The sequence below is a fragment of the Somniosus microcephalus genome, chromosome 13 (assembly GCF_052327205.1).
Source record: "Somniosus microcephalus isolate GS21.2 chromosome 13, FLI_Smic_1.0, whole genome shotgun sequence".
Lineage (NCBI taxonomy): Eukaryota > Metazoa > Chordata > Chondrichthyes > Squaliformes > Somniosidae > Somniosus > Somniosus microcephalus.
This window is the reverse complement of record NC_140999.1, coordinates 166,882,285-166,904,220: the sequence shown is the minus strand read 5'-3', so window position 1 is coordinate 166,904,220 and position 21,936 is coordinate 166,882,285. Positions and strand designations below refer to the sequence as shown.

The window sequence follows — 21,936 nt, the reverse complement described above, 5'->3', positions numbered from 1 at the left end:
TGGGGGCCGAGGTTATGATCTGAAATTGTTGAACTCGATATTGAGTCCGGAAGGCTGCAAAGTGCCTAATCGGAAGATGAGGTGCTGTTCCTCGAGTTTACGTTGAGCTTCCGTGGAACAATGCAAGAGGCCAAGGACGGTGAGGTCCGAGTGGGAATGGAGCGGTGAATTAAAATGACAGGCGACCGGAAGCTCGGGGTCACCCTTACGGACTGAACGGAGGTGTTCCGCAAAGCGGTCACCCAATCTGCGTTTGGTCTCACCAATGTAGAGGAGACCGCATCGTGAGCAGCGAATACAGTACACTAGATTGCAAGAAGTACAAGTAAATCGCTGTTTCACCTGGAAGGGGTGTTTGGGGCCCTGGACAGTGGGAAGGGGGGAGGTATAGGGGCAGGTGTTACATCTCCTGTGCTTGCACAGGAAGGTGCCAGGGGAAGGGGTGCTGGGGGTGATAGAGGAGTGGACTAGGGTGTCTCGGAGGGAGTGGTCCCTACGGAATGCTGAAAGGGATGGGGAAGATGCGTTTGGTGGTGGGATCACTTTGGAGGTAGCGGAAATGGCGGAGCATGATCCGTTGAATGTGGAGGCTGGTGGGGTGAAAGGTGAGGACAAGGGGAACCCTATCGTGGTTCCGGGAGGGAGGGGCAGGGGTGAGGGCAGAAGTGCGGGAGATAGAACGGACACGGTCGAGGGCCGTGTCAACCACGGTAGAGGGGAATCCTCGGTTGAGGAAAAAGGAAGACATGTCGGAAGCACTGGTGTGGAAGGTGGCATCGTTGGAGCAGATGCGGCGGAGACGGAGAAACTGGGAGAATGGAATAGAATCCTTACAGGAGGTGGGGTGGGAGGAAGTGTAGTCCAGGTAGCTGTGGGAGTCAGTGGGCTTGTAGTGAATATTGGTCAATAACCTATCCCCAGAGATGGAGACGGAGAAGTCGAGGAAGGGAAGAGTCAGAGATGGACCATGTGAAGGTGAGGGAAGGGTGGAAATTGGAGGCAAAGTGAATGAAATTGTCTAGTTCGAGGCGAGAGCAGAAAACGGCACCGATACAGTCATCAATGTATCGGAAAAAGAGGTGAGGGAGGGGACCTGAGTAGGACTGGAGTGTTCCACATATCCCACGAAAAGGCAGGCATAGCTAGGACCCATGCGGGCACCCATAGCAACACCTTTGATTTGGAGGAAATGAGTGGAGTTAAAGGATTACTATACAGTGACTCACAGTGGGCATGGTAGGATCGTGCTAACGTGATGCCACTCATAGTTGAATAGTCTCTTGTATGAAAAATAGCCACTTGGGCAAGGATCTGGAGGGCTGTCAGTGACTATTGAACTATACCCATCATGAGTCACCTTCAGAAGAGAAGTGAAAATTAGGATTAAATCATATATGTGATGTATGGTGATTGCATGTCATGGCTGAGGGGAGATTTCCCAGTGCTGGTCCTGAGGCAGCAGGACCAGATTGCAGCAAGCTTGCACTCACCAGTTTGTGCAAAGGCGGACCTCACGCAATCTTCTGAGGCTGTCCTAATTAAATACTTATAATGAGTACCCAGTGCGGATTGAGCCTGGTGTTGGAAGCTCAGGCAGCAGGATTTCCTGCCCAACAGTAGTTCTTAAAGGGCTGCTGCTGCTGTTTAAAGGGCAGATTATTTTCTTCTGGGCAGCCACAAAATCTGTTGCAGCAAATCTTGGTATTTTATTCAGTTTCACGGAGGAAAGAAAGGAAAAGGACTGTCCCGTTCTTGGATGCGGCACTGGAGGTGCTGCTGGAGCAAGGGAAGGAAAGGAGTTTTGCCATGTTTGCCCATCGTCCATTGCATGAGAGGAGCTGGCCGAAAGGGTGAATGTGGTCTTCAAACATCCACAAGAGCGGGGAACAGATGAGGAATAAGTTTGGCAGCCTCGGGGAAAAGCACCAAGGTAAGACTACCCAGCATATATTTAGACAAAGTAAACAGGCAAAGTATGTATGCTACCAAGAGCTTCCTCTCAGCGTGTCCCCGCTTGACTAAGACTGCACGCAAACCATTCCAACAATCCTAAAGTTCTTTCACAGATTCATATGCATGCTCATAATGCTGTAAGGCAAATTTTGTAACCACTATTGTGAAAACTGGAACTACAGTATTGTTAATCTTGTATCTGTAAAGTTCTAGCCCAAAGCAAGCTTCCATCAAAAATTAGGTGCTTAATGCATATTTGTTGACTCGCATACGAGTGGGAATGGAAGATTGGGTGGCGGGTATTCAATGTCTGTCTTCTTCAAACCTCTAAATCTCAACACTATTTATCTACTTACAGGACAAGGCTTCACATTAACGAGAGGGAATAAATTTATACAGGAGGAAGGCCCACAACTTCACACCCTTGAACAGATTTGCGAAGGCCATTCTACAAATCCCGGGACCAGAAGCCATAGACAATATGAGGGTGGCCTCCCCCAAGCTCAGAGCTGGCATATTCCTGTTCCTGTTCTTTCTCCCCTTAGTTACCCGCTGCCACGCAGTCACATTCCGCAACACAACACACAAGGTAGTCATTCTTGTTGGTTATGCCCAATTAACAGATGTGAAGTGGATGCAAGTGTTGGAAAACTGGGTGGAGATACATTAGACCAGAATTCCATCCGTTTAGCACATCAACTAATTTTGCAAATGGGCTGAAACCCAGCAGCAAGCCAGCTCATTTACTCCTCCCACTGGGATCATTCACTTATCGAATATGCCGTCTGATGGCGCCTCTCTTATGATTCTTCCTGGCTGCAGCTGATCTTTGGACTTGGGCTAGGTGGCCTGTTTTGCCACTGGTTGCAGCCGAGGCGCTTGTCTACTTGTTCCACGGGATCTCCTCTCTATATAATGAAGTTGTACAACATGATTTTTGACACCTTGGCGACCCTGTAGTACAAACATTCCCTGATCAAGCATTTGTTCCATAATGATTCTGGTGGCTGCATGTATTTCATTATATTACTGTATTACTGTTCAACTCAGGTTTATGACCATCTCAATAAATTCACTACTCCTGGGTGTCCATGATCACCCAGGAGTCCCCTTCAAATAATGGTAACACAGTAGATTGTCTTAAAATTAAGGCATTGTGACTGCTACCAGGGTAACAGATATTCACTGTTTAATTTTGTGTATAGGTTCCGCAGATCACCTGCACATTAATGCCATGGTTCCCCTTTCTGTTCATGAAAGCCATTGGGACCCTGGATAGCCAAATGCATGCTATCTATAATATCCTGCACTTTGGAGAAATCTGCCATATGGATAAAGTGCAGGACTCTATCTTTCCATGGAGAAATTTGTGAGTGACAACACAGCTATGAAGAGAGACTGGACAGGCTGGGGTTGTTTTTCTTAGAGCAGAGAAGGCTGAGGGGGGACCTGATTGAAGTGTACAAAATTATGAGGGGCATAGATAGGGTAGATAGAAAGGAACTTTTCCCCTTAGTAGAGGGGTCAATAACCAGGGGGCATAGTTTCAAGGTAAGGGGCAGGAGGTTTAGAGGGGATTTGAGGAAAACTTTTTCACCCAGAGGGTGGTTGGAATCTGGAACTCACTGCCTGAAAGGGTGGTAGAGGCAGGAACCCTCACAACATTCAAGAAGCATTTGGATGAGCACTTGACACGCCATAGCATACAAGGCTACGGACCAAGTGCTGGAAAATGGGATTAGAATAGACAGGGCTTGATGGCCAGCGCGGACACGATGGGCCGAAGGGCTTCTTTCTCTGCTGACTCTATGACATCTGTTACCCATTATGTGCATTGATGCAATATTGATTGAACGATTTTTGGCATATATCTGAGATGGCTTGGATCGATCCAGGCCTTTGGGGTCTTCACGGCTGCCAGCAGAGATGTCCCTTTCTGAATGTCAGGCTGGAGGATATGGCATAACTCAATGACTGCCTCCCTGCTGAAGTGGAGCAACCAAAACACGATCTTCTCGGGTGTACCCAGGTTTATTGTCTAGTCCTAATTCTCCTGAGGTGGTGGTGGTGAGCCTTCTCCTTGAACTGTTGCAGTCTTTGTGGTGTTGGCGCTCCCACAATGGTGTTGGGAAGGAAATTCCTGGATATTGACCCATTAACAATGAAGGAATGGTGGTATAAGTCCAGCCAGGATTGTCTGTGACTTGGAGGGCAATTTGGATGTAATGGTTTTCCCATGACATTGCTGCTCTCGTCTTTTCTCGGTAGTAGAGCTCTTGGAAGAGATGTGCTGTCAAAGTAAGCTTGGCAAGATGCTGCACTTCACCTGTAGATAGTACGTGCCGCAGCCACATTACACTGGTGGTGCAGGGAGTCGAGTCCAGGAGCAGGGGCACTGGTCAAGTGGACTGCTATGTCCTGGATGGTGTCAAGCTTCTGAGCGTTGTTGCCACTGCGCTCCAGGCAGGTGGTGAGTATTCCTCCACTACACTTCTGATGTAACCAGACCTGCCTCTCGTCTGTCCTCAAATCCTCCCCTCCCTCCTTCAGAACAAGCTGAGAGAGAGGAAAACCCAGAGGAATTCACATGGTCTGAATTTGGGTAGTGAGCAGGTAAAATTGCAACTCCCAGAAATGAAAAATATTAGCAAAAAAAACCAAGAAGCAAAGGCAGAATCAAAAATTGCACGAAGATTAATGCAGAAAGCACAAATCTAAGAATTGAAAGTACAGCAAGAAATAGTCTAACCCGTCTTTAAGATCACAAGTTTTTGAAGTCCAAGAACAAGCCTTCCCAGCATTAGCCATTTTACATGGGCTCGGTCATTGCACTCTACTTTCACAATGGAAAACCCAGAAAATCACACGTTAAGGTAGTTTGAATACATTATAATAACTTTGAGGTTCTTATTGAAGACCTTGCCTATTTTGTGCCAGAGTATTGCTGCGATGAGATATGGTCCAGTCAGGAAATTGCACTTGCCACACCACGTCAAGGAATGGACAGAAGGCCTCCTTAACCAATTTGCAGGCTCCCACTTGCCCATTCCGTGCTGTTATCAGCAGTGTTGCAGAGCAGAAAATTAGGCCTATAGTTTTTTATATTTATATTTCAACAACAATAACTTGTATTTATATAGCGCCTTTAATTTAGTAAAACGTCTGACGGCACTTTACAAGAGCATTATAAAAAAAAATTGAAACAGAAGCCACATAAGGAGATATTAGGGCAGATGACCAAAAGCTTGGTTTTAAGGAGCATCTTAAAAAGAGATAGAGAGGCGGAGAGGTTTAGGGAGGGAATTCCAGAACTTAGGGCCTGGGCAGCTGAAGGCACGGCAACCAATGGTGGAGCGATTAAAATCGGGGATTCTCATTAGCCAGAATTAGAGGAGCACAGATAGCTCGGAGGGTTGTGGGGCTGGAGGAGATTACAGAGTTGGGATGGGGCAAGGCCATGGAGGGATTTGAAAACAAGGATGAGAATTTTTAAATCCAGGCATTGCTTAACCGGGAGCCAATGTAGGTCAGCGAGCACAGGGGTGATGGGTGAAGGGGACCTTGTGCGAGTTAGTATACAGGCAGCAGAGTTTTGGATGACCCCAAGTTTACGGATGGTAGAATGTGGGAGGCCAGCCAGGAGTGCGTTGGAATGGTCAAGTCTAGAGGTAAAGGCATGGATGGGGGTTTCAGCAGCAGATGAGCTGCAGCAGAGGAGGAGTTGAGCGATGTTCTGGAGATGGAAATAGGTGGTCTTAGTAATGGAACGGCTATGTGGTCGGAAGCTCATTTCGGGGTCAAATATGACCCCAAGGTTGTGAACAGTCTGGTTCAGCCTCAGACAGTTGCCTGGGAGAGGGATGGAGTCAGTGGCTGAGGAACGGAGTTTGTGGCGGGTCCGGACCGAAGACAATGACTTCGGTCTTCCCAATATTTAGTTGGAGGAAATTTCTGCTCATCCAGAACTGGATGTTGGACAAGCAGTCTGACAATTTAGAGACCGTGGAGGGGTTGAGAGAAGTAGTGGTGAGTTACAGCAGGGTGTCATCAGCGTAAATGTGGAAACTGACGCTGTGTTTTCGGATAATGTCACCAAGGGGCAGCATGTAGATTTCATTCTGTTTTGCACGGTAAAATTAATTTTAAATTTTGCTATCTAAAACCTTTCCATCAAATTTTAAAATAAAATAATGCATATTTTCCATTGTTTTGAATATTCCTGAATTTGTTGAGACTAGAGCAATGATTTTAGGGAAATGGTCTAATTTCTGGAGAAACAAAAATGTGTCCAAGCACATTTGTAAAAGAGTTTAAAATATCAGGGGGCGGGGGGGAACTCACATTATTGCAGGGATCCATGGTGTGTATTCAGGTTTATTATGGAAACATTAAAAGGATACAATTCACTGCCTTTGTTGTTCGTGTACAAACACTTAATGCAGTTGTTCAAATTGCTCCCCTCTATTTCAACAGAGGCGCTAACACATTTAATATAAATGGGTAAATGTCTCCGTTAAAATAATGGAGGGAAGAACTCAATATGAGCATATAAAGAGGGAAGTACTATCTGGCAGCTTAGATTGAAAAATCATGTGCGCTTGTCTGATGTGCGCAGCTGGTGGATGAGGTTCTCCGTGCATACTCAGCAAGTCGTCCCCTCGGCGTTTGAATGATAATCTTGCTGATTTTAGCTTCTATCCTTTGTGTCGAGACTTGCATCGTTCAAAAGGATCCAAATTCTATTTCCATGATATTGGAGGCAATAGTTTGGCTGTATTTTGTTCTCTATACCTCCGTGTATTGCACCAGATGTTCACAGGTTCTCATTCCAACTCCCATCTCTATCTCTGCTGGGGGAGCTGTCATTAGTTCTCAGCTGGTCATTAAGTGGGGAAGGTTTGTCTCAGCACATGCATCATCACTCATTTGTATAACCCTAGAACCTCGTTGCAGCGGCTGTGGCGATTCTTGTAGCCGACGCTCCCGTGTCCTCTTTGCTGAGGGAGGTTATGTGGTGGTGTGAGAAAACTGGGGGTGGAGGGGGGGGGGGGAGAAGGGAAAGACATTCTAAAAATTTCCTCTTAGCCCTACTGTAACTCAGTTCTATGATTCTTTGGTTAAGCAGGTCAAGGAGCTCCAGCTTGATTTATCTGAAGCCAAGGAGACTATCCGAGGACTGCAGGAGCAGCTTGTTCAGGAGAGGGAGCTTCGGAATGAAGATGCGGAGAGATTCCAGCAGAAAATGTCACAGGTCAGTTTAAAAAGAACAATTATGAATTTCACACAATGGAATTTATGAGCTTTAAAGTGAAATTAGAAAAAGTGCGGAAGGAAATAAAATGTCACCATTTGAAAATTCTAGAGTTGCTTAGTAATTCATTTAATTAATTTTCTCGTATATACAACATGCAACCAAGAGGAACGGTCACGTTCAGAGAAATTCTCATCACACAGTTGTTAATTATTGTAACACAATATTCAACACAGTGCTATTTTCAAAGGTATTCACTTGTGGAATGTGCACCGTCACAAATTGAACACTTTCCTGTTTTCCTCATTTCCCAGTTCAAAACCCCACACTGCAGGGAATTTTGTTGGACAGTTCTACATTAAAAACATACATATCAACCACTTTGATTGTCCATGTTAAATGTCTGTTGCCAGCTGTGGGCTAAATAAATGCACTGATAAGACCTATAATCATACGCAGGTAAAGTGCATTTGCCTCCCATTTTGTATTCAGGATACGCAATTATTTCTGCCTCTACGTCATTCCCTTACACTACTGGCTACCAATATCAGTTGCCACTGTTTGTGTGTCTCCGGTCTCTATCTGCCTGTCTCTGTCTCTTTCTCTTCCTCCTGTGAGAGAAAGCTGGAGAATGCTGGTAGGAGGAAATGCTGTCCTAGCCTCCAGTGTCAGAGCGAAACGGTTCACTTACTACTAGGGTGTCACTGGAACCTTGTCACTATAGAGGCAGATTAAAATTTGATGAAGGCAGGGAAACTGCCAGTTCCAAGCAACTTGGTTTCTTTTGCTAGATAGTGAGGGGAAGGAGCATTACTGAACCCTGTCGCCGGCAACAATATTTTCCAGCAAATGGAGCAGAGACACAGATGGTCAGCTGAGGAATGCTGAGAACCCTCAAGGGTTTGGAACAAAATATTGGACGATTCAGGGGTCTTCTGCTTGAATTCAATTCTGTTTATATGAAACTTTTTGCTTGGTGAATTGGACTTCAATACAAGAAATCTTGACTTTTTTTATTGATGGACTGTAGTTCCTGTAGGATCTGGAATTCAGCAATCGTAGTTTGGACCATCCAGCACTATTTAGAAGCAAAGATCGCAGATATAAATAAGGATAAGTAATGCCATTTAGCTCATATTTCCTTAGAAATCAGTCTACCAGTTTGTACCTATTTACCTTTCTCCTGCCATCATGCTTTAAAACAGTGCCTAGTCATTTCTATTCCACTTAGTATCTTGTATACCTCTTATAAGATCCCCTCACATTTGCCTTTTAAGGCTAAAGAACCTGAGCTTTTCTAACCCCTTTTCATAAAGGGAATTGGATAAACCTTTGAAGGGGGAACATTTGCAGGTCTGTGGGGAAATGGCAGGGGTGTGAGGCTAATTGGATAGCTCTTTCAAAGAGCCGGCACAGGCACGATGGGCCAAAAGGCCTCCTGTGCTGTATCTTTCTATGATTCTACTGCATACAAAAGAGATAGAAACAATTTTGCGCTGACTGGTATGGTACAGAACAGGAAAGTTCAATATCTGGCCTCTGCTGAATTAACAAGTCTCTGTTAAGATAGCAGTAAGGGCGCTGTAGTTGAATAAAGCAAGCCTAGACTAGGGATACCACTCCCAATTGTTATCCAGTGACCCCGCTTGAATGTCCGTCACCCGCAGTCGAAGATCACCTAAGAAGAATGGACATTTGGTTCGGGTACCACAGAGCTGGTAGCACCCATTGAACAATGAGTTAGGAGAGTGAGAAAGAAAATCATAGAAAAATTACCATATTTATGCAGCTGCACGGTGTGTAGGTTTTATGCAGTCAGGTCTTCAGGGAGAAGCTAGGGAAATTAGAGGATGAGTCACCTTGGACCAGTCTTGCTGACTTTCCGAATCGCCAGTTACGCAGAGCCATTGACAGAGCCTTGGGGCACATGTCACATTCACAGCTCGAAACCGGCAAATTCAACACCGTATCTGGGCATCAAAAGGAGGAGTTGGAAAGGCTTGTGTTTTAAAAAAATTCTTTGTTTTTTTGAGCTACTTAAAGGGAATTTAATAAGACTAATGGGGCACATCAGCTTTAACAGCTGTTTTGTATGCTGTGGGTGAGTGCACAATGAACCGTGACATAAACATAAGGGTTGCTGATAGGAGACGTACACGGTCTGGTTCACTGTTGAAGTCTTTATGCTTTCACTGGTTCTTTAATTGCTTTCCATAGCTTAAAGAGGAGCAACAAAAGGCACTTGTACGAAGAGATTTTGAGCTGCAGAGCCTGAATTTGCAGACCAGACTTGAGCAGAAATTCTGGAGCCAGGAGAAAAACCTGTTTGTGAAGGAAGCTGATCAGTTCAAACAAAACCTCTTCCTGCTCTACATGAAGCTGAAATGGTTCCTGAAACACTGGAAATGTGGCAAGAAGATGGATAATGATGGGGATGATTTACTAGAGGTGCAGTATTTGAAATTTAAAAAACGAATAATCTGCTCCTCTTCCAGAGATTATGGCCTAGAAATTTGGTGGCGCCCCTCACCTGGGCGCCGGAATTAACGCTGCGAACGGAGCCGCTTGCGCCCGCCGGAAATTCAGTTGGCGCGCCCCAAGAGGGACTTGGGGCGCTGAAACTGAATATCGCAGCGCAACGTGCCGCAGCGCCACACACTGTGGCACGGCACGCTGCGGTACTGCAGGCCTTCCTCCCCTTCTTAAGGGGGAGGGGCCTGCACCAGCACGATGACCAATCGCGAGTGCCGGCAAAAGAACCCGCCACCGAGGAGAAGTGCCGGGCTCTCGGGACACAACCGGTACTGCCCGGGGGGGGCGGATCAGGAGGCCAGGGACGGTGGCGTGAGGAGGTGCTGGCAGGCGGCCACCGAAAAAAATGGCCGCCCCGCACCTCCACCTTAATTTGCGCCACTACTGCCATAGGTAGGCCCCGTAAACCGGTCGCGATTTGCGACCGGGGGGGGGGCGCAACCAAATATCGCAATCGGGGCAGGAGCGGGGCGATGATGTCATCGGTGGCGGTGCAGCGCTACAGGCTAACGCCGCCATTAGCGCCCTGCTAAATATCGCGGGAGGCGTGGCCAGTGGCGCTAAAGCCACTGAGCGCCCTCTTTAGGCGCTAACTGGTGGCGCAGCCCACCGAATTTCTAGGCCTATATTTTTGTAAAGTCTCATGCCATTACAACAGTGCAATGTTAAACCTATAAAATACATGCAATAAACACAGATGTAATTTTATATATTAATATAACTTCGGATCAATTCATCCAATTAGTAAGGATATGTGTATACTAAGTAAATCTTAGAGTAAATTAGAGGAACAATGTGTAGAACGTGTCTATTGGGCTTATAGTCTACATATAGCAAATTGAACAAGCAAAAACCAAGGTGCTTCTGTGATACTTTTCTAATCATGCTCCCAGTGGGAAGTCTTGCTCACCGAGAGCACGCTGCGGAAAGTCCTGTGTGCACAATGTTCTGACCAAAATGGGTGAATAATTATGTGCATTGAAATTTCTGATGTGCACTTTTGGCAAGAGAGTCTAGCCACCGAGGAGCATAAAGTCAGAAAGTTACCCCTTTTTTAAGCTGTGTCCTCCATTCGTTTAAAATCGATTATTAACATATTTGTGTACCATAACAAAAGATTAACTGCTATTGTCAGTGTGTCACAATGCACTATGCTATATGGTTCATGTCCATTGATGCCGTTCAGTCAAACAATCCCTGTGCTCCGATGCACTTGGCAGGTTAACAGTGTGAAAGATTTATATTTGCTGATTGAAGAAGAGGAGCTGACCCCTCGCCAAGTGGACAATAAGACCGTGACAACAGATGATCAATCTCAGAAAACCTTAGAGGAGGCTTTGACTCTTCCAGTGGAGAAATCAGTTCTTTCATCACGCCCAAAGCAGGTACACCGATGTTTAAATAACCAATTACAGCAATGCAAAGGGATGTTCACTATCTGTGCCACACTTTCCAAAATTAAATACTAGAGCTTCTTTCTATTAAAACTACAGGGCTCATTTCAATTATAGCCTCTGCTCGAGAGGGTTTGACCCATGGGTTTTGTGAATTAAGTAACAATAGTTCATTATTACCAATCCAATTTTTATACAGTGTAGTAAAGCATAGTCTATCATTGTGATAATAGGCTCATTTTTAAGAGCGTTATAGCTGTGTTGAAGAAAGTTCTGCAAGGGCACACCGGAGCTCTAACATTCTTAGCTACAGAGCACTGGATCATTGCATCATCTGTGTGGTGGATTACTGATCTGGTGGGATGATAAATTTCATTTATCATTCGCTTAATCAGTCTGAATTGTTGTGCATGTCTTTTGCTGCTTCCTCTTTCTCTTTTAATGTTATCAGCAAATTTGACAAAATTGCATTTAATTTTAGAATCCAGATTACTTATACAGATTAGAAACTGCGGGATCTAGTCACTGATTCCTGGGGGGGAGTCAGTCCATTCGCCCAGTCTGATGTTGCACCTTTCACAAGTACACAGTGGCCATTTTTACATTACTATTTTCATTTGGATTCTATGACCATTCTCTGACATTTATGCTGTTAAATTCAGTTTCTGTAGCAATAGACTTGTAGGAAGTTTTTTTCTATTTTTTTTAGCAGACTTCTTTATCCTGTCCCCTGTTCTACCCTGGATTCCTGTTTTTTAGGCAAATTGGAAGTCTTGTATGTGGAACTTTGTCAACAGCTTTCCAGAAATCCAAATAAACTAGGGACTGTCACTAATTTATCTGTAAGATTTTCAAAAGAAGCAGGAAGGAGCCACTCATGAACCCATGCTGACTGTTGCTTATTAAGTTATTGTAATGTCGAGTATCTGTGAAACAGGCCAATTTACAGCAATCTTAGCACCATTAAGCTTGATAAAGGCAACCAATCTGTTAACATTTGTTAAACTAAAATGTAGCTATATTACTGATATTTCTGTTTTATTCAGTCAGTTGGTGTATGTAGGGCACAGAATCGATTGTCAGTTTTGTCAAGATCATGTCCATTATAACAAAGATGTTTATTGTGATTTTTAACAGAAATAATATTTTAAGCTTGTTTTATATTTTCCAGTCAAATGAATACAGTAGAGTTGTGGGAGACATTAAAATGATTTTAAAGGACCTTTGCACAGAGTTAAAAGAGGAAAGGAGGCGAACAAATGAGCTTCAACTACAGTTTGCAAATGCCAAATCAGCCTGGGAGATAGAAAAGGTGGAACTCAAAAGTCATACTGCACAGGTAAGCAGAAGTCGACAACAACATTTGAGATAGTTATGCTGTTGGCAGTAATCCACGGTCACTCTTATTGCATTCAATGCCAACAGTCCCAAGGCTAGTGTACTTTTTTTTTTTTTTTACTATGGAAGGGGCATTAAAGTACATTTGCTCTTCTATTTGCTTTTATTTAAGCACGTCAGTCTCTTGCTTGGCCCATTAGAGGCTTTACTATGATAATAGGAAATGAGCAAGGTTGAACACAGAAATATAACATGTTCCTTGTTTCACTATGAGCAAGAGCTCATTCAAAGGGTTCATGGGGGAAAAATTCGGTTGATTTGTGCCTCCCTAAGAGGGTGCTAACGGGGCACAAAGCAACTAGCGCCTGGGCGTGGCGCCGCCAAAGCCTCCCATGAAATTCAGTGGGAGGTTAGCGGCGGCGATAACCGTTAGTGCCCCATGGCGCTGCGCCTCCGGTGATGACTTCATCGCCGTGCGCAGCACCCCGGCTGCGATCTCGGTAGCACCCCCTGACTTACCGCCGGGCGCCATGTCCGACAGGGTCGGGGGGGCTACCATCAGCTGAGGCGGCGCAAATTAAAGGGGAGGTGCTGGGCGGCCATTTTGGTTGCTGGCCGCCTGCCAGCACCCGTTGCTGTCCCCGGCCTGTGCACCCCCCCCCGCCATGGGGTGCCGGCTGCACTCCGTGAGCCCGGCGCTTCTCTTGATTGCCGGGCTCTTTTGCCGGCACTCCGATCTCTGGTGGCCCAACTGGGCCCCGAGCTGCGCTGCGCAAGGCCCCTCCCCTTTAATAAGGGGAGGAAGGCCTGCAGTACCGCGGCGCGACGCTTCCAGTAGCGCCCCGCCTCCCTCTTGGGGCGCTACCAGTGAATTTCTGACGCGAGGTTGCTAATTTTTTCGGGGCGCTAAAAGTAGCGCCCCGGCAAAGTTAGCGCCCCAGAGGGGGCGTGACCCAATTTTCCCCCCCATATTTCTGAACATAATTTTGAATATCAAGTATACATACTATTGATGGTTGCCGCAACTATTTCTAAAGGAGACCTTTAAAATCAAATGAGTTGTTATGGATGCTAACAAGTGAATCGAGCTTAACTTAAAGAAAAATAAAAATTACAGCTTCATTGATGTGAGTGCCCCGAATGCACTTGGGAAGTGTGCCATTACCCATCCAAGCATCATCTCCTGTTCAGCAGAGCTATGCTTTCATTAGCATTGTCACAACATTGTTTGACTTTCCACATATTTAAGCACCTAGTAATTAGTAACATGGTCCTTCCATTTACACGTTTGATGGATCTGAGTTGGTGCAGGTGAAACTTGGCAAAGCCGGGTTTCATGTAAAGGTGAGTCGATCACAACTGTATGATAGATTCTTGCCAGATTAACAGAGAGTGAATGAAGCTGCTTAGGTAGAACACATTACCCATTTTTCTGAGCTGGTGTGGTGTCAGGACCAGAAAGTTTCTTCATCTTGAATAGCTTGTTAGTGTCTTAACATGGGTGGCCTAGCCACATTTTCATGCATCGATTGTTGATTCACAGCTTCATTTGTGATGCTGGATTGTCAGTTTAATCGATTGTCACAAGGTTTGTGGCACCTGTGTCGGATCTCAGCTTTGTTGGTGATTAAAGTGCTTCTTTCTGTGCCCTTCAACACAGAAGAAGCAGTAAACTTGCTTCGTAGCCAACAGGCGAGGCTACCCGGCTTTAGTGTGAATTTGGAAAATTACCCCCTAGAAGTTGAAATAGTCATTCCTATGCAGTATTCACATTTGGACAGTTGTAATTATAATTGGAAAAGACATTAAACTCAAACTTGGGAATAACACTACACAGCCCTGGCAGAGACTATTACTGATGATGGATGTTTGAATCTTGAGGCTTCAATGTAGAGGATAGTTCTCTAGAGATATAGAGGCAATTGTATCCTTTTGACACATCCCATTTTATAACATAGATCAAAATGCTGTGAGGTTGGTAACTGTTAGATCCGTGATTCTGAGAGTATGATGTTTTTCAATAACTACACGGATGCTGTAACTTAACAATCAACAGGTATTTACTGGAGTAGGGTAGTCCCAAGACTGGGGTACAGAGGCATGCTCAAGGCTTGTATACAGGTGTGGTCACTGCCGGTACTACAGTATACAGGAGCTAAAGGTACATACACTACAATTCCTCCCCTTTTAGATTAGTAGTACCCATAATATTCAAATAACAATTAACACTTTAACATGTACATTAAACAACAATAGTCCATTTATAGATTCAGCCTTTGGGGCGGCTTCCTGATCCTTTCGGGATAGCGCCTTTCCTGAGGTTCTTGTTCTTGGTGCGGAGGCGATTCTGGCCCCTTTTCATCGGTTATTTCATCGGGTTCCACTGCTACTGGTTCGGAGGTAGATGCTACCGGTGTGTCGGGTTCATCCCCAGGTATGCAAGACATGGGGTTGACTCGTTCCTGTGACGCTAAGATCTGATCAACGTGGCGTCTCACAATGTTCTCCCCGACATCCACTGTGTACATTAATGGCCCCTGCCGTGTGCATATCGTTCCGGGTTGCCATTTCTCTGTTCGGTAGTCACGGGCCAAGACTGGTTGTCCTACATTGAAGCTCTTTGTCGGCTTCTCATTGATGTGCTGGAATTGTTTATCCTCAACATTTCTTCGCACATTTGGTCTAAGCAAGTCCAGACGAGATCGCAACCTTCGGTTAAAGAACATCATGGCCGGGGTCTGGTTGGTAACTGCATGTGTCGCGTTTCGGTAGGCTAATAAGAAATTGTCCACCTTATGCTGTAGTGGAATTTCATCGTCGCACATGGCCTTTATCGCCTTCTTAAAGGTTTGTACGAACCTCTCAACCAATCCATTTGTGGCTGGATGATACGGGGCGGATGTGTAATGCCTTACCCCATTCCTTCTCATAAATTTTCGAAACTCTTCGGACATAAACTGTGGTCCATTATCAAAGCAAATCTGCTCTGGCAAGCCGTTTCTGGCAAATATGGTCCGTAGGACTGCAATCGTTTTCTCTGTAGTGGTTGAGGACATTTTTATCATCTCAGGCCACTTCGAATGAGCATCCACTGCTATTAAGAACATTGAGTCCATGAATGGACCAGCAAAATCAATATGCACCTGTTGCCATGGAGAGGAGGGCCACTCCCATGGGTGTAGAGGGGCATGTGGTGGTGCATTTTGGACCTTCTGGCATCCTCAGCAGCTCTTGGTTAGGTCTTCGATTTGTTGATCGATTCCCGGCCACCACACATAAGCCCTAGCAAGGCTTTTCATTTTCACTCCCCCCAGATGATCTTCATGTAGCTCATTGAGCACTCTCTCCCTTAACTTGGGTGGAATCACCACTCGGGATCCACACATCACTGTCCCCTGGCATACTGACAGCTGTTCTCTTCTGGATGAGAATGCTGGCAACAGTGAGTCGCCATGTGTTGGCCATCCCCTCACCGTCAAATCATATACCCGAGACAGCGTCGGATCATTGCGGGTCTCCTTCTCTATATCCGCGTTTGTCACTGGCAATCGTTCAATTATTGACGAATAAAATATCTCGATAGGGTCCACTGCTGGTGCTTCCTCCACAGTAGGCAGTGGCAGGCGCGATAGCCCATCAGCGTTTCCATGCTGTTTCGTGCCTTTATATTCTATTTCATACTGATTCGCCCCTAGAAACAGGGACCATCTTTGTAACCGTTGTGCCGTCATCACTGGAACGCCCTTCTTAGGATTAAAGATGGAGACAAGTGGTTGGTGGTCAGTCAGCAAGGTGAACTTCTGCCCATGCAGATAGTGGTTGAATTTTTTTACTCCCCATACTAGGCTGAGGGCCTCCCTGTCAATCTGGGCGTAGTTGCGCTCGGCTGAGGTTAGTGACCGAGACGCAAAGGCTACTGGCCTCTCCAACCCGTCTGGGAATTTGTGCGACAGCACCGCTCCAATACCATAGGGTGATGCATCACATGCCAAACGAATTGGTAGTGCTGGGTTGAAATGGGCCAACACCTCTTTTGATGTGATCAATTCTTTACACTTCTGGAAAGCTCGTCTACGTTCGTCATCCACTTCCACGGTACCCCTGTTTGCAGTAGGGTGTTCAGTGGGTGTAATACCATGGACAAATTTGGTAAGAACTTATGGTAGTAGTTTACCAGCCCGAGAAACGACCTCAGTTGTGACACATTTTCCGGTACTGGAGCCTTGACTACTGCCTCAATCTTTTCAGGGGACTTATGTAACCCCTCTTCATCGATGACGTGGCCACAATACGAGATCTGCTTCTGGAAAAACTCGCACTTGTGGCAATTAGCTTGTAGCCCATATTCCTTTAATCTGGTGAGCACCTTCTCCAAGTTGGCGAGGTGATCACTGTCATTTTCGCCCATGACCAGGATGTCGTCCAAGTAACACTGGGTCCCTGGAATCCCTTGCAGGACTTGATCCATCGCCCTTTGCCAAATAGCCGGAGCCGATGCTACCCCGAACACCAGCCGGTTGTATTGATAAAGACCTTTGAGTGTTAATCGTAAGGTATTGTTTCGAGGCTTCTTCTATCTCCATTTGCAAGTACGCCTGGGCTAGATCAATTTTGGTGAAGCGTTTACCTCCAGATAACGAGGCGAAAATATCCTCAATTCGTGGAAGCGGATATTGTACCATCCGAAGGACTGGGTTCACTGTCACCTTAAAATCCCCACAGATGCGGACCTTCTTTGGTTCCCCAGGCGTATTACTCAACGACCTCTTCATTACAGGAACGATGTGTGTATCCCACTCGCTCCAGTCTACTTTGGACAGTACTCCTGAACGTTCCAACCCTTCCAGCTCTGCTTCGACAGCTGGTCTGATCGCATAAGGCACTGGTCTAGCCTTAAGAAACTTTGGGCTTGCATTTTCCTCTATTTTAATCGTTGCTGTTATGCCTTTTAGTGTTCCGAGTCCCTCCTGGAACACTTCTTTTGTGTCAGTTAGCATTTTTGACAGTCGTCCAGGTGTGACGTCGTCATCCTTTTTGGCCTCAACCTTCAGTGCCTGTATGGAATGCCAATCTAATTGTATCTTCCAGATCCATTCACGTCCTAGCAGTGGTGGTCCTCCATCTGACAATACATATATATCCATTTTAGGTATTTCCTGGCCTTTATATATCACTTTCACCCTTATTTTTCCTTTGGGGTAGACTTATTGCCCCGTGTACGTCTTCAAGACAATTTCTGTAGCTTTCAAGGGTATATGTGAAAATAGCCGCTTGTAGTCCCTTTGGTTTATGACTGTTAGGGCTGATCCTGTGTCCAATTCCATTATCACTTGGTCTCCGTCTATCTTGAGTGTAACCCAGATAGTCTGGTGATCCTCCATTTTCGTTACCTTATGTAGTTTCAGACAACCCAGCTCCTTGCTTCCGGAGTCTGTGTCACTTTTCTGTTCATCTGAACTACTGTCCATCACCTTGTATACCTTTTTGTACTTCTCCTGTGGAGATTTCTTACTGTTGGTTTTCTTCCCAGACCTGCAGACTCTTGCTATGTGTCCTGCTTTTCCACACTGTCTGCACACTTGGTCATTGAACAACAATCCTTCTGGTCATGTGTTGTTCTGCCACAGCGATAGCACTTCCCTGTTCCATAGGACATTTCATTGGTGCCATATTCTTGCGGTCTCCGTTGTATCTCTGCAGCGCCCCTTGCGGCTGCTTGTGTGATACTGCCATACTGAAAGCCTTGTCCAGCGTAAGATCCTTTTCTGATAGAAGCCGTTTCTGGGTTCCTTCGCTTTGCAGCCCACACACAAACTTGTCCCTTAACGTATCTGCTAGTCCCGCTCCAAACTGGCAGTGTTTCGATAGCTTGCGCAGTTCCGTTAGGTACTCAGCATTGTTTTCGTCTTTGTGTTGGTTCCTTTTATGGAACTTAAATCGTTCTGCTATCAGCAGCGGTGTGGGGTTTAAGTGGTCCTGTAGGATTTCTACTATGCTTTCGAAATTCTTGTTCACAGGCTTCTCTGGGTTTATTAGGTTTCGCAGTAACCCATAAGTTTTTGCACCCATGGAATTTAACAAAACCAGTGCTTTCCTAGCATCTGGCACTTCATTCGCCCTGCAGTACACCTCAATACGTTCCACATATGTCGCCCAATCTTCGACTTCATTGTCGAACGTAGAGATACTGCCACTCTTCGGCATCCCTGGGTGTGATTTAACTGTCAAAAATGGCGTCTCCCGCGCTTCCCCTTCTTCTCCGCTGGCACAAAATGGCATCTCCCGCGCTTTCCTTCCTTCCCGCGCTCGCCCTTCTTCTCCGCTGCGGCTTCTAAAAATGGCGTCTCCCGTGCTCTTCCTTCTTCTCCGCGGCTCAATGGCGTCTCCCGCGCTCTCCCTTCTTCTCCCCGCGGACACTGTTCAGCCCTTGAGCCCTGGCTGTGCTCTGCGCGTTTTTGTTTTGTGTGTGCCTTTCCCGTTTCCGCCGCTCGGTCCTGAACCCGGCTGTTGCTTTACCCTCTCTCCGTTTTGGTTTTCCTCGACGCCGCTCGGTTTTCAACCCCCGGCTGCGCCCTGTGCGCTTCACCCTCTGTCTTACCCCGTCGACGTTGCTCGGCTTCCTCTCCGCCATCGGTCGGCTCCAGCCGCCGCTGTCCGGGAAGGGTCTGCGTTGCACCTGTCAGTCTATTGCTGATCGTCGTGGCTGGGGAACCAAGCCCGGCTCTCCACAGCCTCCCCTGCGATGTTCACTCTCTGCTGGGCGGTTGCTCGTGGTCGACGCCCGTGCTTCTTGCCTCGACTTTCTTCCACCGCCCTCCCGTAGCGAATCCTCGAAGGGAAATGCAGAGTTGCAGGTAGATTTGAATCGACACTCGTCGCCACTGTTAGATCCGTGATTCTGAGAGTATGATGTTTTTCAATAACCACACGAATGCTGTAACTGAACAATCAACAGCTATTTACTGGAGTAGGGTAATCTCAAGACTGGGGTACAGAGGCATGCTCAAGGCTTATATACAGGTGTGGTCACTGCCGGTACTACAGTATACAGGAGCTGTAAAAGTAGTTCTCTCTTAAAGGTACATACACTACAGAAAGGCTTTGGGGAGTCAGGAGGTGAGACACTCGCTGCAGCGTACCCAGCCTCTGACCTGCTCTTGTAGCCACAGTAGTTATGTGGCTGATTCAGTTAAGTTTCTGGTCAAAGGTGACCCGCAGGATGTTGATGTTGCGGGATTTGGCGATGGTAATGCATTGAATGTCAAGGGGCGATGGTTAGACGCTTTCTTGTTGGAGATAGTCATTGCCTGGCACTTGTGTGGCCCGAATGTTGCTTGCCACTTATCAGCCCAAGCCTGAATGTCGTCCAGGTCTTGCTGCATGCGGGCATAGACTGATTCATTATATGAGGAGTTACGAATGGAACGGAACACTGTGCAATCATCAGCGAACATCCCCACTTCTAACCTTATGATGGAGGGAAGGTCATTGATGAAACAGCTGAAGACGGTTGGGCCAAGGACACTGTCCTGAGGAACTCCTGCAGAGATGTCCTGGGGCTGAGATGATTTGTCTCCAACAATCACAACCATCTTCCTTTGTGCTAGGTATGACTCCAGCCAATGGAGAGTTTTTCCCCTGATTCCCATTGGCTTCAATTTTACTTGGGCTCATGGATGACACACTCGATCAAATGCTGCCTTGATTTCAAGGGCAGTCACTCTCACCTCACCTGTGGAATTCAGCTCTTTTGTCCACGTTTGGACCAAGGCTGTAATGAGGTCGGGAGCCGAGTGGTCTTGGCGGAACCCAAACTGGGCATCAGTGAGCAGGTTATTGGTGATTAAGTGTCGCTTGATAGCACTGTCGATGACACCTTCCATCACTTTGCTAATGATTGAGAGTAGACTGATGGGGCGGTAGTCGGCTGGATTGAATTTGTCCTGCTTTTTGTGGCCAGGACATACCCGGGCAGTTTTCCACATTGTCAGGTAGATGCCAGCATTGTAGCTGTACTGGAACAGCTTGGCTAGAGGCCAAGGTTTGGCTGTAATTAACACTTCTTATGTTGTTAAAAGGGTGCTTAGACTTGAAATGCTAAGACTTAACTTTCTGTGGCAAGTTTAGTTTGTATCTACCACGCAAATGCAGCAACTTCCCGCCATTCCTTGCAATTCAATGGTGAGGCAGGCGGCGAGCTGCCATTTTCGTGAAGCTAACGACGGAACAGCGCCACTTGGACAGCAACGTTTGAATATTGGCATTTAACCGCGGGGTCTGCCCCTTGCCTGAAGTTGCTGTACTGTTTACGCATAAATAACGGCGAGTGCCATTAGCCTCATTATTTTGAGAGCAAAATCTGGCCCCATGTTTCTCAGACAGTCACAATTTTGCTGCAGCCTTCTATGTAGCAATTTGATTTTATCAAATTACCATACTAACAGCTGTACTGATTTACAAAGTGGCATACAGATGTTGGCTGATGTAACTAAACCGTAGTATTACAAGTGTTCAGCTCAGCAGACCACAGCTTCCTTCATTAGGCTGACCTATAGACACAGCTGCATGTATCAACCCTGGGAATGTGATTCAGATGGAAATTTGTACGCTGTGTACTGTCTGGTGAACCTTCTTGTGAGAAATGAACCCCTCGAGACAGATTGCGTTCATTTTACAGAAATGCATTACTATTTTGGAATTTTCAGCTAGTATTGGGTAGAAATAAAAATAGAAAAAAACCTTGCATTTATATAGTGCCTTATCACCTCTCTTTCCAATAGCTATGCCCATCCAGCAAAGCTCTGTGCTGGGAGTGCTAATACAAAAAATCTACTCCACAATGGGCCATAATTTGCTGTAGCAGGGCATCTTCATGGCATTTTTTGTGTAGCAAGTTGCTGAAAGTGAGAGTTGATAACGGCGGAGCAAGGGAAACGGACATCTGGGACCGGAGTGATCAGGGCAAGCAACGGTGTATCACCATAACCAATCAGATTGAAGGATTGTGAAATTAACAGCGTGAGGACTGAGAAGGAAGTGTAAGTTAGAATGAGTGAATTCAAAGTCAAATCAAGTACAGGGAGAGAAATAAAAATAGGGAAAGAAAGATTGCATTAAGAGAGAGGAAAAAAGAGACAATGTTTATATTTTAAATTTGACATTTAAAAAATCTCCACCAACAATTAAAACCTTAAGGAATGGGACTCCGCACATGCAATAGTTAATTTTTAGTGCCAGGGAGATTTTTTTTTTTTGTTCCTGGGATGTGAGCGTCGCCGATAAGGCCAGCATTTATTGCCCATCCCTGATCCCTTAGACTGGAATGGACAAGGCTTAACGTTCTGTGGCGCGTTTAGTTCGTATATACCGCACCAATACAGCAACTTCACGCCATTCAATGGTGAGGCAGACAGCAAGATGTTGTTTTTGCGAAGCTAATAGTGGAGCGGCGCATCTCGGACTGCTACA

The 21,936-nt window shown here is 46.0% G+C and overlaps 1 protein-coding gene across 1 annotated transcript in view; it reads left to right on the top strand.

The window, feature by feature from the left end:
• The window catches only part of mtcl2 (microtubule crosslinking factor 2), an 87,700-nt gene that overhangs the window by 45,463 nt on the left and 20,301 nt on the right, over positions 1-21,936 (top strand). The window contains exons 7-10 of the mRNA XM_086005545.1: positions 7,079-7,204; positions 9,422-9,652; positions 10,957-11,121; positions 12,302-12,469. Coding sequence (XP_085861671.1) covers positions 7,079-7,204; positions 9,422-9,652; positions 10,957-11,121; positions 12,302-12,469 — 690 coding nt within the window. The remainder of the gene's footprint in view (positions 1-7,078; positions 7,205-9,421; positions 9,653-10,956; positions 11,122-12,301; positions 12,470-21,936) is intronic.